Source organism: Chiloscyllium plagiosum, chromosome 2, assembly GCF_004010195.1.
Source record: "Chiloscyllium plagiosum isolate BGI_BamShark_2017 chromosome 2, ASM401019v2, whole genome shotgun sequence".
NCBI classification, from domain to species: domain Eukaryota; kingdom Metazoa; phylum Chordata; class Chondrichthyes; order Orectolobiformes; family Hemiscylliidae; genus Chiloscyllium; species Chiloscyllium plagiosum.
In genome coordinates this window covers 15,746,242-15,763,071 of record NC_057711.1, presented here as the reverse complement: position 1 = coordinate 15,763,071, position 16,830 = coordinate 15,746,242, and the positions used below count along the sequence as shown (strand labels likewise).

General features: G+C 42.3%; 1 protein-coding gene across 3 annotated transcripts in view; it reads left to right on the top strand.

Annotated features, from left to right (window-relative positions):
• Positions 1–16,830, top strand: part of hpgd (15-hydroxyprostaglandin dehydrogenase) — a 57,100-nt gene that overhangs the window by 1,288 nt on the left and 38,982 nt on the right. For 2 of the 3 annotated variants that reach the window (XM_043704592.1, XM_043704601.1), the window contains exons 2-4: positions 142–265; positions 3,589–3,695; positions 6,965–7,061. In XM_043704592.1, the coding sequence (XP_043560527.1) occupies positions 142–265; positions 3,589–3,695; positions 6,965–7,061 (328 nt within the window). Of the gene's footprint in view, positions 1–141; positions 266–3,588; positions 3,696–6,964; positions 7,062–12,367; positions 12,587–16,830 lie in introns of those variants that run through there. The other variant, XM_043704612.1, reaches the window with a different exon arrangement.

Below are 16,830 nucleotides of genomic sequence, written 5' to 3'. Positions count from 1 at the left end.
GTCTTCCCCCTTTTCTCTCTCTTCCCCCTCTCTGTCTTCCCTCTTTCTCTCTCTTCTCTCTCTATCTTCCCCCTTTTCTCTCTCTTTCCCTCTCTCTGTCTTACCCCTTTTCTCTCTCTTACTCCTTCTCTCTATGACTAGGTGGCTCTGCTGGATTTGAATATGAGCGCTGGGGAAGCCTGTAAGAAGGCATTGGACGGGGAATTTGATGCTGCCAGCAGTTTATTCATCGCATGCGACGTGGGAGCAGAGGAAGAATTAAAATGTAGGTGGCTCAGTACCAAGGCTTGTCCTCCTTCAGAGTTGTGCTAATTGTAATCGGACCTGAAGCAGTTTATGTTTGTTTCTGATTGTAAATAGGTAAGTGTTTGAGCAAGGCATGCTGTTTAACATCATCTTCCATAAATGTCAAGTAGATACCTCAGGTTTACACTATTGTATTTGTGCCAAACAAAGGTAATCTCATTGATGTGTGAGATCTTCACAATCAACGGTTCCCTCTGACGATATTAACCCAATGTTAGATTAGAAGCATGTCAGTTTATGTTCGCTGTGGATCAGCTGGACTGTGCTTACATTAAAATTCATTTTGAAACACACAGATTGAGGTTGACACTACAATACGGTCGTGATGGGTGACACAATAAACCGAGCACTCATTGGCCCTTTCAGATGGAAGCTGCAGATTCAATCCCATTTATTGGAGGAGAGTAATGAAGTCATCTTGATGAATATTTACCTCTCAGTCAACATTGGCAAGATTGGTTTATCATTATCAGAATGCTATGGGAGCTTGCTGTGAACAAATTGTTTGCAACAATAATTGCAACAGCAACAATACTTGAAAAATACTTGAGCGGTTGCAAAGCACTTTTGAGATGTCCAACAGTCATGAATAGTGCTATGTAAATGCAAGTGGCTTTTTAAAAAATATTCATGTTTTAAGCTGAAATGATAATCACAAGAATATTTATTTCAAAACATCTGAAGGTGCCTCAATATTTTTTAATATGTGCCTTTCTATTTAAATAAAGGCCATTTGTCAGTTTAAATGTGTGTGGTCTGTAGAATGAGAGGATTGTACTAAATGGGGGATTCACTGAAGTCAGGTTAATGACAGCACTCTCTGGGAAATGCGATGGAAATTAAAGATGCTCCTAGAATCAGAGACCCTTGCAGCATAGAAAAGGTCTATCGAGTCTGCACTGACATAACTACCACTAAAGGTGCACTAATCTCAATTTCCTGCAGTTGTCCCATATTCTTGGATGTTATGATATTTGAAATACTCATCCAATTTTTTTTAAGGTATAAATTGAGATTAGTGCACCTTTAGTGGTAGTTATGTCAGTGCAGATCGATAGACCTTTTCTATGCTGCAAGGATCTCTGATTCTACTACTTTTCCCACGCAGAGGATTGCAGATTCCCACCAATTGCTGAGTGAAAACCTTTTTTTTCCTAAACCCCCTGTGAATGTCCTGTCCCTTACCCTAAATCTGTGCTCTCTTGTGATTGACCCCCTCAACTAGGGGAACAGCTCCTCTCCATACTGAGGAGGCAAAAGGGACAAGTTTTGTTTGGGAACATGGTTAGTGTGAACTTATTGGACTGAAGGGTGTGTTTTGAAGCTGCACAACTCTATGACTTTATATCATACTTTTTTATGTAGTAAAGCTACATTGCAGAACGGGTTCATAGAAGAATTCATCCATTCTCTCTGATCATTTTTGATTTCTGTTGAACAGTGAAGTTTACACTTCACAAAGGCAGTTGAACACACTGCCAAAAATATGCAAAAAGAAAAAAAAAATCAAAACCTCATTGAGCAGAGAAAGCTAACAGGGAAATTTGATGGGGTTGTTGAAAAGCATGAAGGGTTCAGTTAGTCAATAAGGAGGTACTGTTTCCCCTTGGCAGAAGGTTCCATACTGAGAAAACACAGACTGAAAGTGATTGGGATTAAGACTATAACATGTTAGAGTACAAGTTGACCAGGAGAAAGTGAGGTCTGCAGATGCTGGAGATCAGAGCTGAAAATGTGTTGCTGGAACAGCGCAGCAGGTCAGGCAGCATCCAGGGAACAGGAGAATCGACGTTTCGGGCATAAGCCCTTCTTCAGGGCTTATGCCCGAAACGTCGATTCTCCTGTTCGCTGGATGCTGCCTGACCTGCTGCGCTGTTCCAGCAACACATTTTCAGTACAAGTAGACCATTCAGCCCTACAGCTCTGCCACTCAGCAAGATTATAGCTGATCTGATTATGATCAATTTCACTTCCCTGCCATTTCTCAATTAAAAATCTGTCTATCTTAGCTTTAAATATACTATAGATTCTACAATCCTCTGCAATAAAGAATTCCACAGATTCACAACACGTTGGAAGAAGAAATTACTCCTCATTTTTGCCAAAGTGCATCAACCTACATCTTGCACAAGGGGTAACAACCTGTCTGCATTATCCTGTTGAGTCACCTGCGAATCTAAGAGTTTTAAATGTTTCACTAAGGTGTCTTCATGCCATGCTTTCTTCCATGGCAAGAGGATGTCTGATGCTACCTTCTTCCCTCAGCAGATCTGGGACAGGAAAGCCCCTGCATGGCCTTCGAACCCCAATGCTAATTGAACATCTAGAGGAGGCAATTCAAAGGCATTTAAGTATGTCATCCCATTGCCACTGAAATTGACCCAGCAGTAAGTTGGAGCGCAATCCCTCCATAGAAATACCTAAAAATAGCCAATGGTTTATTTGCTTGAGGCACACATTAAGGGAGGGAGTTTCTTTCTTGTCAGGCTCCCAGTGCTTGATCAGGTGACCCCCATCCCTTTCACTTAGAGCCACCCCTTCAAAGCCTTTGTGACCAATTCCCGTCCCTGTCACCATCTCCCCAGTCATCACTCAACTTACCTGGGTCCCTTTTCAATCAGAAGGATCAAGTGGGTGTATTACCAGCAACAGCCACTATCTCCTCAGTGGCACTGGTGAGCTTGGCACTTCTACTTCCTGATGAAGGGCGTTTGCCCGAAACGTCGATTCTCCTGCTCCTTGGATGCTGCCTGACCTCCTGTGCTTTTCTAGCACCACAGTCATGAATCCGATCTCTAGCATCTGCAATCCTCACTTTCTCCTTTGCACTTAGACCTCAATCCAGCAAGGACCTTGATCCTGGGATAGTCCTGCTGTACCCAGCTAATTGGCCGTTAATCTGGCAGAACTTTCTGGAAAAAGGAAAAAATGGACACATGCTGGTTTTCTAGCTTGCAGGCAAGACCCCAAAACAACCACAGAATATTAATCAATATCAGGAAAATCTTTTCCACTCTGCTGTAGCTATATATTTTATCTATATCCTTATTTTTACTCAGTGTTTTTAGGTTTTGGAACATCCAGCGTAATAATGCAATGGAAATCAGTCAAACAGTAAAATTCAATAGCAAATGTGATAAATACTTGGGGAAAAAGACTTGAGGGTATGGGGAATGGACAAGAGAATGGAACTACCTAGATTGTTGTTTGGAAGAGCTAGCTCAGGCCAAATGGCAAATTTGGCCCTCTGTGTACTATTCTCTGATTTTGTCTTGTTTATAGGTGCTTTTAAGAAAACGATAGAGCTCTTTGGAAGCTTGGATATAGTGTGTAACAATGCCGGAATAAACAACGAGCACAACTGGGAGCAGACAATCAATGTTAATTTGGTAAGAACTCAAAGGCCTTGAGCACAAATTTATTATCAACCCTTCTTTATAATCCTTTACTTACAAAGTTACAGCACTTCAAATTTAAATTGTTTCGTAATTGCACCAAATTACATTTTCAATCTGTTGTCATGTCGTTTTGGAGGTATTGTATGGACCAGTTTAAATGAATACATTTCGTTGATAATCTAGATAAAAGTTCAGTCCTGATACCAGATAATTCAAGATGGTGTCTGATTTCAAACAGGTTTTTGTCTTGCAACAGCTTCATTAAGCTACTACTAGCAACACGCCATACTGTGTGGTCAATAATTCAGTGCTTTAATAACATGTTTACCTATGAGTAAAGTTTGGAGTTAGGCACTTAATTCTCAGTTGAAAATTAGTGCTTTATTGATTTAATTTTCTGTGCCACCACATTAAGTTTGAAAAAGATATTTTAGGCTGTGGCTACATTTAATCAGATGTCTATGTACAGAGTTACTTCTGTCTGATTTATTTTATTCATTCACTGAGATATGGACACCACTGGCTGAGTCAGAATTTATTGCCTGTCCTTAATTATGCAGAGGGCTTTTAAAAGTCAATCATACTGCTGTAGGATTGAGCTGAAAAGTGTGATGCTGAAAAAGCACAGTAGGTCAGGCAGCATCTGAGGAGCAGGAGAGATGACATTTCGGGCATAAGCCCTTCAACGTCCCCTTTCAGGCTCCTCAGATGCTGCCTGACCTGCTATGCTTTTCCAGAGCCACATTTTTTGACTCTGACTCTCCAGCATCTGCAGTCCCTGCTTTCTCTCAGTTGCTGTAGGATTAGTTGCTGTAGGCCTGGCAACGATGGCAGATTTCCTTTGCTAAAGGACATTAGTGAGTCTGATGGAATTTTATGATAATTGCCATCAACTCGTGATGACTGTCTGATCTTTCACTGCAAAGGGAACTTTTGATCCATGTTGCATGTAATTTTTTGACCATTTTAAAAAAAAGAATTACCCTGCTTTGTTCAGCTTGTCATGTCTGTGCTAGCTGTTCAGAGGACAATCCAAGTGATCCTGGAAAAGCCAGCAGGTCAGGCAGCATCCAGGGAACAGGAGAATCGACGTTTCGGGCATAAGCCGTTCTTCAGGAATGAGGAAAGTTTGTCCAGCAGGCTAAGATAAAAGGTAGGGAGGAGGGACTTGGGGGAGGGGCGTCAGAAATGCGATAGGTGGAAAGAGGTCAAGGTGAGGGTGATAGGTCAGACTGGGGTGGGGGCGGACAGGTCAGGAAGAAGATTGCAGGTTAGGAAGGCGGTGCTGAGTTCGATGGATTTGACTGAGACAAGGTGGGGGGAGGGGAAATGAGGAAACTGGTGAAATCCGAGTTCATCCATGAACCATGGGCACCACTCCCCACCTCTTCCTCCACTACATTGATGACTGCATTGGCGCAACCTCGTGCTCCCACGAGGAGGTTGAGCAATTCATCAACTTCACCAACACATTTCACCCTGACCTTAAATTTGCCTGGACCACCTCTGACACCTCCCTCCCCTTCCTGGACCTCTCCATCTCCATTAACAACGACCGACTTGATACTGACATTTTTTACAAACCCACCGACTCCCACAGCTACCTGGATTACACCTCTTCCCACCCTACCTCTTGCAAAAATGCCATCACGTAATCCCAATTCCTCCGCCTCCGCCGTATCTGTTCCCAGGAGGACCAGTTCCACCACAGAACACACCAGATGGCCTCCTTCTTTAGAGACCACAATTTTCCTTCCCACGTGATTAAGGATGCCCTCCAATGCATCTTGTCCACATCCCGCACCTCCACCCTCAGACCCCACCCCTCCAAACGTAACAGGGACAGAACGTCCCTGGTGCTCACCTTCCACCCTACCAACCTTCGCATAAACCAAATCATCCGCCGACATTTCCGCCACATCCAAAAAGACCCCACCACCAGGGATATATTTCCCTCCCCACCCCTTTCCGCCTTCCGCAAAGACCGTTCCCTCCGTGACTACCTGGTCAGGTCCACGCCCCTACAACCCACCCTCTCATCCTGACACCTTCCCCTTCCACCGCAGGAATTGTAAAACCTGCACCCACAGGCATGGGTGGCACGGTGGCACAGTGGTTAGCACTGCTGCCTCACAGCACCAGAGACCCGGGTTCAATTCCCGCCTCAGGCGACTGACTGTGTGGAGTTTGCACGTTCTCCCCGTGTCTGTGTGGGTTTCCTCCGGGTGCTCCGGTTTCCTCCCACAGTCCAAAGATGTGCAGCTCAGGTGAATTGGCCATGCTAAATTGCCCGTAGTGTTAGGTAAGGGGTAAATGTAGGGGTATGGGTGGGTTGCGCTTCGGCGGGTCGGTGTGGACTTGTTGGGCCGAAGGGTCTGTTTCCACACTGTAATGTAATCTAATCAAAAAAAAACCTCCTCCCTCACCTCTATCCAAGCTCCTAAAGGAGCCTTCCACATCCATCAAAGTTTTACCTGCACATCCACTAATATCATTTATTGTATCCGTTGCTCCCGATGTGGTCTCCTCTACATTGGAGAAACTGGGCGCCTCCTAGCAGAGCGCTTTAGGGAACATCTCCGGGACACCCACACCAATCAACCACACCGCCCTGTGGCCCAACATTTCAACTCCCCCTCCCACTCTGCTGAGGACATAGAGGTCCTGGGCCTCCTTCACCGCCGCTCCCTCACCACCAGACGCCTGGAGGAAGAACGCCTCATCCTCCTCCTCGGAACGCTTCAACCCCAAGGCATCAATGTGGACTTCAACAGTTTCCTCATTTCCCCTTCCCCCACCTCACCCTAGTTCCAAACTTCCAGCTCAGCACTGTCCCCATGACTTGTCCGGACTTGTCCTAACTGCCTATCTCCTTTTCCACCTATCTACTCCACACTCTCCTCCCTGACCTATCACCTTCATCCCCTCCCCCACTCACCTATTGTACTCTATGCTCCTTTCTCCCCACCCCCACCCCCCTCTAGCTTATCTCTCCACACTTCAGGCTCACTGCCTTTATTCCTGATGAAGGGCTTTTGCCCGAAACATTGGTTTCGCTGCTCCTTGGATCCTGCCTGAACTGCTGTGCTCTTCCAGCACCACTAATCCAGAATCTGGTTTCCAGCGTCTGCAGTCGTTGTTTTTACCTTGTACATAGAATAAACCCCGTCACTCAACACCTAACTCGGGTCTTGCAAATTATCATTAGATAGCTGAGTTTTTAACCGATCTTAAATCAAATTGCTTGTTTTAAATGCCAGACCTCCGTGATAAGAGGAACATACCTAGCTCTGGAATACATGAGCAAGGAGAATGGGGGCAAAGGAGGAGTTATCGTGAACATGGCATCTTTAGCAGGTAAGCATGTATTTAAAATGGTTACACACTAAGTCCACTAGGCTGGGGGTGGCGCCAGGGCATATTTGCAACAATGCAAGGATCAAGAAAAAGAGCGACTTGGAGGTTGAATTTGATAAAGTGTGTCATTGAGAAGTCCAAATAAAACTGGATTCAGTACGAATCTGGGATCTTTCTGTGCTGGCTGGAATCAATGTTTGGCAAAACTGAAAATGGAAAGAATTGCTAGATGTCAGTCATCTCTCCTCCAGGTTATCTCTGCAGCAGTTTCTCAGGATAATATCCTAATGACCATCTTTTTACTTCATTCCTCAATGGCCTTCCTTCCATCAGAAGTCTGAAGTGGGGGTGCCCAAAAATGGTCACACAATGTGTGATCACACCATTCATGACCCTTCAGATACTGAGCAAATTTATATCTAACTCCAGCAAAACCTGGACAACAACTAAGCCTGGGCTGACAAGTGGCAAAAAGTACTTGTGCCACACAATGGCTAGGCAATGAACATCAACAAGAAAGAGAGAGTCTAACCATCATACCTTGTCGTTCAGTGGGATAACCACTGCTGAATTCCCCACTGCTAACATCCTGGGGGTTACCATTGACCATAAACTGAACTGGCATTGCCATATCAATACAGTGGCCACAAGAGTGGAATCATTGAGTGAGTGACTCACTTCCTGACTTGCCAAAGTCAGTTCACCATCTACAAGGCACAAGTCAGGAGAGTGATGGAATACTCATCCCTTGCTTGGATGGGTACAGTTCCAACAACACTCACAAAGCTTACCATTGACCAGGATAAAGCAGCCTACTTGATTGACGCCATATCCAGAAACATCCACTCCCCCCACCACTGATGCAGAATGTACCCTTCACCACCATCTTCCAAACCCTCAACTGCTGCTGTGACAGCAAAGGCAGCAGATACGTTGGAGGACTGTGTAAGTTCCCTTTCAATCCATTCACCATCTAGTTGTAGAAATGTATCCCCAGGTGACTGGGTCAAAATTCCAGAATGCTTGCTAACTGTATCTACCCACACTGAACGGACTGAAGCAGTTCAAGAATGCAGTTCACCACAACCTTCTCAAGGGCGCCTAGGGATGTGCAATAAATGCTGGCCCAGCTAACAATGCCTAGATTCTGAGTATGAATAAAAATAAATGGCTAAACCAGGTAAGGATGGCAGATCTCCTTTTATCAGTCCCATGGCATTACTTTGGTTAATTTGAGTCTTTAAATGAGACTGAATGTGATAGAGATGGTGCACATCATCGTCAAACATAGAATTATAGAATCCCAATAGTGTGGAGACAGGCCAATAATGTCACTAGTCATGTGCAAGGGACCAAAGAGAGGGTAGAATAGTCCTTATGATGAGAGATGGTCATAATATTGTTCTGTTTCAGTACAGCCATTTTGGAGAAACCTACCAGAGGTGAACAATACCGCTGATGGTTTGGGGGAAACTATTATGTTCCACAAACTATTGAAAAGAGATGAGGACAGCTGAATAGAGCCACATTTCTCTGAGCAAATTAACCCAATTTGTCAAGATTGTAAACTAATATTAGCCAGGTAGGGCATTCTCAGGTGTTGGGGGCAACCCACCATTTTAACTGCTCAAAGAAAATGTGGCAGAGAATGTTATTGTCATAATACTAGTCAGCTTCTGACTGTACCTTTCTTGGTGATTTAGAAGATATGCAATTTTTTAAAAGGGGAGTTACAGAGAAATAAATTAATTGTGGTGCATGCAGGAACCATTACTGTCAGGACTTCTCTTAGGTGGTCTCCTGCCTTGTATTCCAACAATTTTAATTGTATAACTACAGCATTCTGTTAGTTTGGCCAGTTCTCACTATGATGTCTCGGCATGCACAGCCCCTTTCAGCCTCTTTCTCAGCTGGATTAACTTTTTGTTGTAGACATTGTTTCAATGGTGGACTGTTTCTCTGCATCTCTCCAGGCTGTATGCACGTTTATCCACCATTTGATAGCATTAAAACCAGATGCTGGATATTAACAACCAAAGCAACAAATTACTGGGAAAAACTCAGCAGATCTGGCAGCATTTGTGCAGAGAAATCAGAGCGAATGTTTCAGGTCTAGTGATCCTTCTTCAGAACTTGATAGCATTACATACCAATCAGCAATTCAGCCCTCCACAGGCTTGTTGTATTACTGCGTGGCATTCAAAGTAATTGGGCAAAGCTTCAACATTTCTCATTCTGGTTACACAAAAATGAAATCCTCTTCAACCTTTCAATCTTCCATTCTGGTTTGAATTTTACATCAGCAGCAACTAAATATTGACTAAGCTCTTGTGCCCTTTCTTCTTGTACATCAGAAGATCAGGTCTCTCCAAAGTGAAAGAAATGGAGGCTAGAGAACTCAGAAAATACATATCGATGTTTGTAAATGGCTTACATTACAGAAGAGGAAGTGCTGGAGGGCTTAGAAAACATAAGGGTAAATCAATCTCCAGGACTGGGTCTAAGGTATTTCAGGACATTTTGGAAAGTTCGGGAGGAAATGATGGAGGACTGGAAGGTGGCTCATGTAGTGCATTGTTTCAGAAAGGCTGTAAGGAGAAGTCTGAGAACTGTAGATCTGTGAGTCTGACATCAGTAGTGGGTAAGTTGTTGATTCTGAAGTATAGGATTTACGTGCATTTGGAGAGGCATAGATTGCTTCGGGATAGTCAGCATGATTTTGTGTGAGAGAAATCATGTGTCACAAACTTGATTGAGCTTTTTGAGGAAGTAACCAAAACAATTGCTCAGGGCAGAGCGGTAGACATTGTTTACATAGACTTTAATAAAGCCTTTGAGGGGGTTTGGCATGGTAGACTAATTATTAACATTAGATCACATGGGATTCAAGGTGGGCTTACTAATTGGATACATAATTTGCTTTATAGTGTGATACAGAGATTGATAGTGATGGTTGATTTTCAACTGGAGGCCTGTGGCCAGCAGTGTTCCATTGGGCCTAACTTTGTTATTTATATAAATGATTTGGATAAGAATACAGGAGGTATGATTAGCATACTTGTGGATGACACCAAAATTGGTGGTGTGTAGTGGATGGTGAAGAAGGTTATCTAAGATTGCAAAGAGATCTTACTCAATTGTGTCAATGGGCTGAGGATTAGTAGATGGAATTTAATTTGGATAAATATGAGGTATTGCATTTCAATAAAACAAATAAGGGCAGGACTTATACAATTAATGGTAAGGACCTGGGTAGTGTTGTAGAACAGAGAGACCTAAGGGTTCAGGTTCATAATTCTTTGAAGTCTGGATCACATGTAGATGTGATTGTTAAGAAAGCATTTAGCATGCTTGCCTTCATTGCACAGCCGTTTGAGTACAGGAGTTGCGACATCATGTTGAGGTTGTACAGGACATTTGCCAAAGCTTCTTCTGGTGTACTGTGTGCAGTTCTGATCACCCTGTTACAGGGAATGTATTATTAAACTGGAGAAGGGTCAGATAAGATTTACCAAAATGTTGCCGATATTGGATGGGTTGTGAGATTTTTCCACTGGAGCAAGATTTAAATAGGACCTCAAGGGCAACCTTTTTACACAGAGAGTAGTTCATGTGTGGAATGAACTGCCAGAGGAAGTGTTGGATGCAGGTACAGTTATAAAGTGTAAAAGGCATTTGAATAAGTACATGAATAGGAAATGTTTGGAGGGAAATGGGCCAAACACAGACAGGTGGGACTAGTTTAGTTTGGGAACATGGTTGGCAGGGACTGGTTGGACCAAAAGGGTATGTTTCTTTGCTGTTTGACTCGATGACCCACTTCTGATGTGAGCTTTCAACTCTGTTGATTGTCCTTTTCTAAATGATCTTGCTAAATCAAGAACTAAGTTCAGTCAGATTTATTACTTACTGGTATTACTCATTCACAACAGTAACATTATGTGCCAGGTAATTACATAAAGACTTGCTTGTAACCAAACAGTTGATAGCTTGTATCATGAGAGGTTGGTATTTTCAACTCTGCCCCCGCAGATTCCTCCAATTTACTGACTGAGCAAGTTAGGTAATCCTAACTAGAGAAACTTACTAAAAATGTTGATAATCTGTGCAATTTCAATTACAGAGGAACCTCGATTATCTGAAGGACACGGGTGGGGAGCATTTTGTTCAGATAATCGAATTCCGGATAATCAAATGCCAGATAACAGTTTAGCCGAGCATCGGGATCTTGCAATCTTCCTGGACAATCCGATATTCGGATAATCAAATGCCGGATAATTGAGGTTCCCCTGTAATCAAATTCCGCTAGTCTCTGCATGCCAACCTGGCATAAAAGACCCATTTATTTCCACAACAAAAACAGAAATTCTTAGAGAAATTCAGCAGATTGTCAGCATCCATGGAGAGAAAGTCGAGTTCATGTTTCAAGTCCAGTGACCTTCTTCAGAACCACTTATTCCCACTTTCTGATTCCTGTCTGTCAACGATTTTCAATCCTTGCCAATATATAGCACCTCGCCCATGTGCTTTCACTTTGCCCACTAGCCGCTTAACAAAAGTCTTCTTGAAGCCTGAGTAAATCACATTCACTGGGTCTCCTTTATCAGCTCTACTTGTTACATCCTCAAAAAACTTGCCAGTAGATTTACTAAGCACGTTTGCTTTTCCAAACCCTTGTCCAATGGCTTTGTCCAATCCCATTCATGCTTTCCAAAAGTTTTCTATCATGGTTTTTACAGTAGACTCTAGCATTTTCCCCACTTTTAATCTCAGGCTGATAGGTCTGTAATTTTTATTCTCTCCCTCCACTTTTAAATACTGGAGTTACATTTGCCACCTTCCAATCTAGAGGAACTGCTCCAGAATTGTGCAAGATGGCCACTAATGCTTCCAATATTTCCAAACCACTTCCATCAATCCTCTGGGATATTGATTATCAGGTCCTGGGGACTTGTCAGCCTGCTTACCCCACTAACAGGGTTCCCTAGAACTATTTTCTTACTCATTCTGATTTCCTTCTGTTCCACCCTCTCACAAGACCCTTTGTTCCTGAATTTTTCTCTGAGACTATTTGTGCCCACTTTTGTGAAGACAGAATCAAAGTATGTGTTTAACTCTTCTGCCATTTCTTTGTTCTCTATTATAATTTCACTGGCTCTGGTTTAAGGGCCCCACTTTGGTCTTTACTAATGTTTTTCATTTTGTGCTATTGTCAAAGCTTTTATCATCAGTTTTTGTGTTGATTGCAATTTGACTCTCACATTCAGTTTTCCCCCCTTGATCAAACTTTTTCTCCTCTTTTACAGAAATCTAAAATACTCCCACACTTCAAGCTAGCTGCTTTTGGTTGCAATTTTGTTGTTCTCCTTTTTGAGATCTTATACTATTTTTAATATCTTGTGTAAGCCATGGTTGGACCATCTTGTCTTTTAGCACCAGGCAGGAATGAGTATTTGTTGTAATTCATGCACATGTTGTTTAAATATTATCCATTGCCTAATCACTCACTGTTTAGTTTTTTTTTTAGTAAGGTTCCCCAATCCATCCTTGCCAGTTTGCACCTCATGCTCTTGTCATTCCCTTTAATTAGATTCAGGATCCTAGTTGCAGATTCAACTATTTCACTCTCTATCTTAATGAAGAATTCTATCTTATTACGGTCACTCTTTACCAAGGGACCATGCAGAACAAGATTTGTTCACTAATCTGTTCTAATTGCACATGTGCCTAGTCGAGAATAGCCTGTTGTTTGTTTGACACTGCAATGTATAGGCCTAAAAATACCTCACGCACACATTCCAAGACATCCTCCTCCACAATATCATTACTAGTTTGGTTTTTCCAATCTGTAGGTTAATTAAAGTGACCCATGATTAAAGTTGTACCCTTTATTTCATGCATCTCTGATTTATTGTTTAATGCTATGCCTGAGGGCCTGTAGATGAACCCCAACATCTGCCCCTTGGTATTTCTTATCTCCACCTATACAGATTCCACATCATTATTTTCTAAACCAATATCTTTGTTTACTGCAGCATTAAGTCTTTTACTGAAAACGTCACCCCATTGCCTTTCCATTTCTTTCTGTCCATCTTGGGGTGGAGATGCCGGTTTTGGACTGGGGTGGATAAAGTTAAAAACCACACAACACCAGGTTATAATCTGACAGGTTATTTGGAAGTATTAGCTTTCGGAGCACTGCTCTTTCATCACTTGATGAAGGAGCAGTGCTCCAAAAGCTAGCACCTCCAAATAAACCTGTTGGACTATAACCTGTTGTTGTGTGATTTTTAACTTCCTAAATATTGAATACTCCTGGGATGCTCAATTTCTATCCTTCTTCATCCTACAGCCATGTCTCTGTACTTACAACAAAATCATAATCATTTATATATATATGCACTGATAATTCATCTATTGTGAATTCTTCATGCATGAAGGTACAAAGCATTTTGACTTGTGGTTTTAATCTTGTTAGTCATCCTACCTTTAATTTTGTGATTTGGCCCTATTTATTTCTCTCTCCCATGTTATTCTGACTTTTACTTTTGTTTCTTGCCCTTCTGTCTTGATTGTTTCTCACTCCTCTACTTCGCTGCTCAGGTTCCCATACCTCTTCCATTGTTAATGAAACCATCCCCAGCAATATTAGCAACCACTACCACCACCCCACCCTCCACCACCACATGCAACGCAAGATCATTGGGATTGGTCCTTGCCAGCTGCTACCAGCTGGTACTAGTCCCAGCTTCCTCGGAACCAGTACCAGTACCAGAACTAATCCAACCAAAATCCAAGCGATACATTATAACATGACAGTTGTAAATCCAGTCAGATGGTTTCCAGTAAAGAAAAATTTATCATGAGACATTTGACGACCAATCAATGCCTTGTTCTTCACAAAATCTTTCCAATGTCCTTTAATTGGCAACTTTAATTTTAAAAAATCCAGAATCCTTCAAACTCAAGACCACAAAAATGATTTCATGTCACAATAGGGCAAAGACGGAAACCCTTGAGTTGGAAATATATATATATAAGCCCTTCCTATATATATATATAGGAAGAGCTTTGTGCTCTATTGCAGAAAGCCAATGGCAAAGGATGTTGTTTAAGTTAATATGTATTTGATCGTGCATTTGTTGACAAAGTGAAACATTATGAGCATGTAAATCTGAACTCAATCACATCTCAGTTTCATTAGGTTTCTCATTATTCACGCCCACTACCTCCATATGACGAAAATACAATTAACCTGCTGCCTGAAACATTGTTCTGTACACAAACCATCTCTGATCTGCTATGTGCCAACAACATTTTATAGCTTTGTAACTAATGGGAGGGGCAATGGACGCCAGTAAATTATGAGGGACAAGCTGCAGATGGAAGGAAGTGATTCTAGATAATGATACCAAGGGGCAGGAATACAGGACGGGTAAGCTGTTCTTTAAAAGAATCTGATCTCCTTGTCAGCAGCTGTGCAGAGTATGTGGGAAATCATTGTCTCATAGCCTTCTTAATTACTGTCTTTGACCTACTGTCCCTCAACAAATAATTCTCCTAAAGGTAAAATGCACAATTTTTAAAAATTGCAATGTAACAGGATGTCAGTACAACTGCCGGAGGCCTTGTAATTCGACCATATGAAAAGTTGATATTGAGGAAGATTTCCCTGTTTACAGCCTCATTGGTGGGTGTGCCGCCAGGAACGTATCCAGAACTGCAGTTTATAAAAGTTTAATCAGAGCCGACATCATGTCAGAAAAATTGATGCAAGATGTGAGTTAATCAGGATGGCCAAGTGCAATTGACTGAATGTGTCAGCTGCAGAGAATGGGGAGGTAAAGATTCACTAAATGAATTAATTAGTACTTCTTAAATATAACATGTATAGAAATCATTTCAGTAACATATGAAGTGACATTTTTCCCCATTGTCTGAAAATATTGATAGGTAGTCATTGTAATGGATTTGTTCCTGTTTGGTGCAGATGGTCAGCTTTGGTCTCCTTTTAAGAAAGGTTATACTTTGTAATATCTCACTGGGGTAATGGGCTGGAAATCAAACCCCACCACTCCTAGAGTTGTCATCAAAGTTAATAATTTTATGAAAGTATGCAAAGTTTCCCAAATTCCATGTCGTTTACACCCAAATTGATAGGATGGAATCAGTCATAGAGATGTACAGCACGGAAACAGACCCTTCGATCCAACTCGTCTATGCCGACCAGATATCCCAACCCAATCTAATTCCACCTGCTAGCACCCAGCCCATATCCCTCCAAACTTTTCCTATTCATATACCCATCCAGATGCCTATTAAATGTTACAATTGTACCAGCCTTCACCACTTCCTTGGGCAACCCATTCCACACACGCATCACCTTCTGCATGAAAAAGTTGCCCCTCAGGTCTCTTTTGTATCTTTCCCCTCTCACCCTAAACCTATACCCTCTAGTTCTAGACTCCCCCACCCCAGGGAAAAGACTTTGTCTATTTACCCTATCTATGCCCCTCATGATTTTGTAAACCTCTATAAGGTCACCCCTCAGCCTCCCACACTCCAGGGGAAACAGCCCCAGCCTATTCATCCTCTCCCTATAGCTCAAATCCTCCAACCCTGGCAACATCTTGTAAATCTTTTCTGAACCCTTTCAAGTTTCACAATATTTTTCTGATAGGAAGGAGACCAGAATTGCACACAATATTCCAACAGTGACCTAACCAATGTCCTATACAACTGCAACATGACCTCCAAACTCTTGTACTCAATACTCTGACCAATAAAGGAAAGCATACCAAATGCCTCCTTCACTGTCTTATCTACCTGTGACTCTACTTTCAAGGAGCTTTGAAATTGCACTCCAAGGTCTCTTTGTTCAGCAACAGTCCATAGGATCTTACCATTAAGTGTATAAGTCCTGCTAAGATTTGCTTTCCCAAAATGCAGTACCTCACATTTATCTAAATTAAATTCCATTTGCCACTCCTCAGCCCATTGGCCCATCTGATCAAGATAAAGTCTGAACAAGTTTCTGTACTCAACAAGAATTCTCATTTAGGGGCATAAGAACAACATTTTTATAATTACAGGGAAGAATTGCAAACCACCACCATATATCTCTACTAGTTAAAACTTTAGTCCTCTTGTAAACTCCACATTGTGCACACATGAATTGCACAGACAAGAATAAGTAACATGGTTGTTATAGATGGAGGATATGTAGTTGAGTAGTTCCTGTTTGCTGCTGATGATATAAATGTTAACGACATTGGCAATCACTTACTAATGAGTATCACTGCCCACCAAGGAAATTCTGTCACCAGTCAGGGGTTCTGTGGGTCCTTGTGTAGCTGATGAGGCCAATCCTGAAGTCACTCCTCCAAACATAATAGGTGTGTTCCGGGAAGTGGAATTGGTCCCTGGCCTCAATCTCTGGCATTCCCTTCTCCAGTTTCTTGTCCATACCTCCTCTTACCAATAGCTGTTCTCAAGGAATTGTGTCCCTTCATACACATGCTTCCTCCAATTCAGCTTCTTCTGTCCGAGGGTCTCCCGTACATAGAACATAGAACATAGAAATGTACAGCACAGAACAGGCCATTTGGCCCACCATGTTGTGCCGAGGTTTAATCCTAATGTAAAATATAGTAGCTTAACCTACGCACCCCTCAACTCACTGCTATCCATGTGCACGTCCAGCAGTCGCTTAAATGTCCCCAATGACTCTGCTTCCACCACCACAGCTGGCAACACATTCCATGCATTC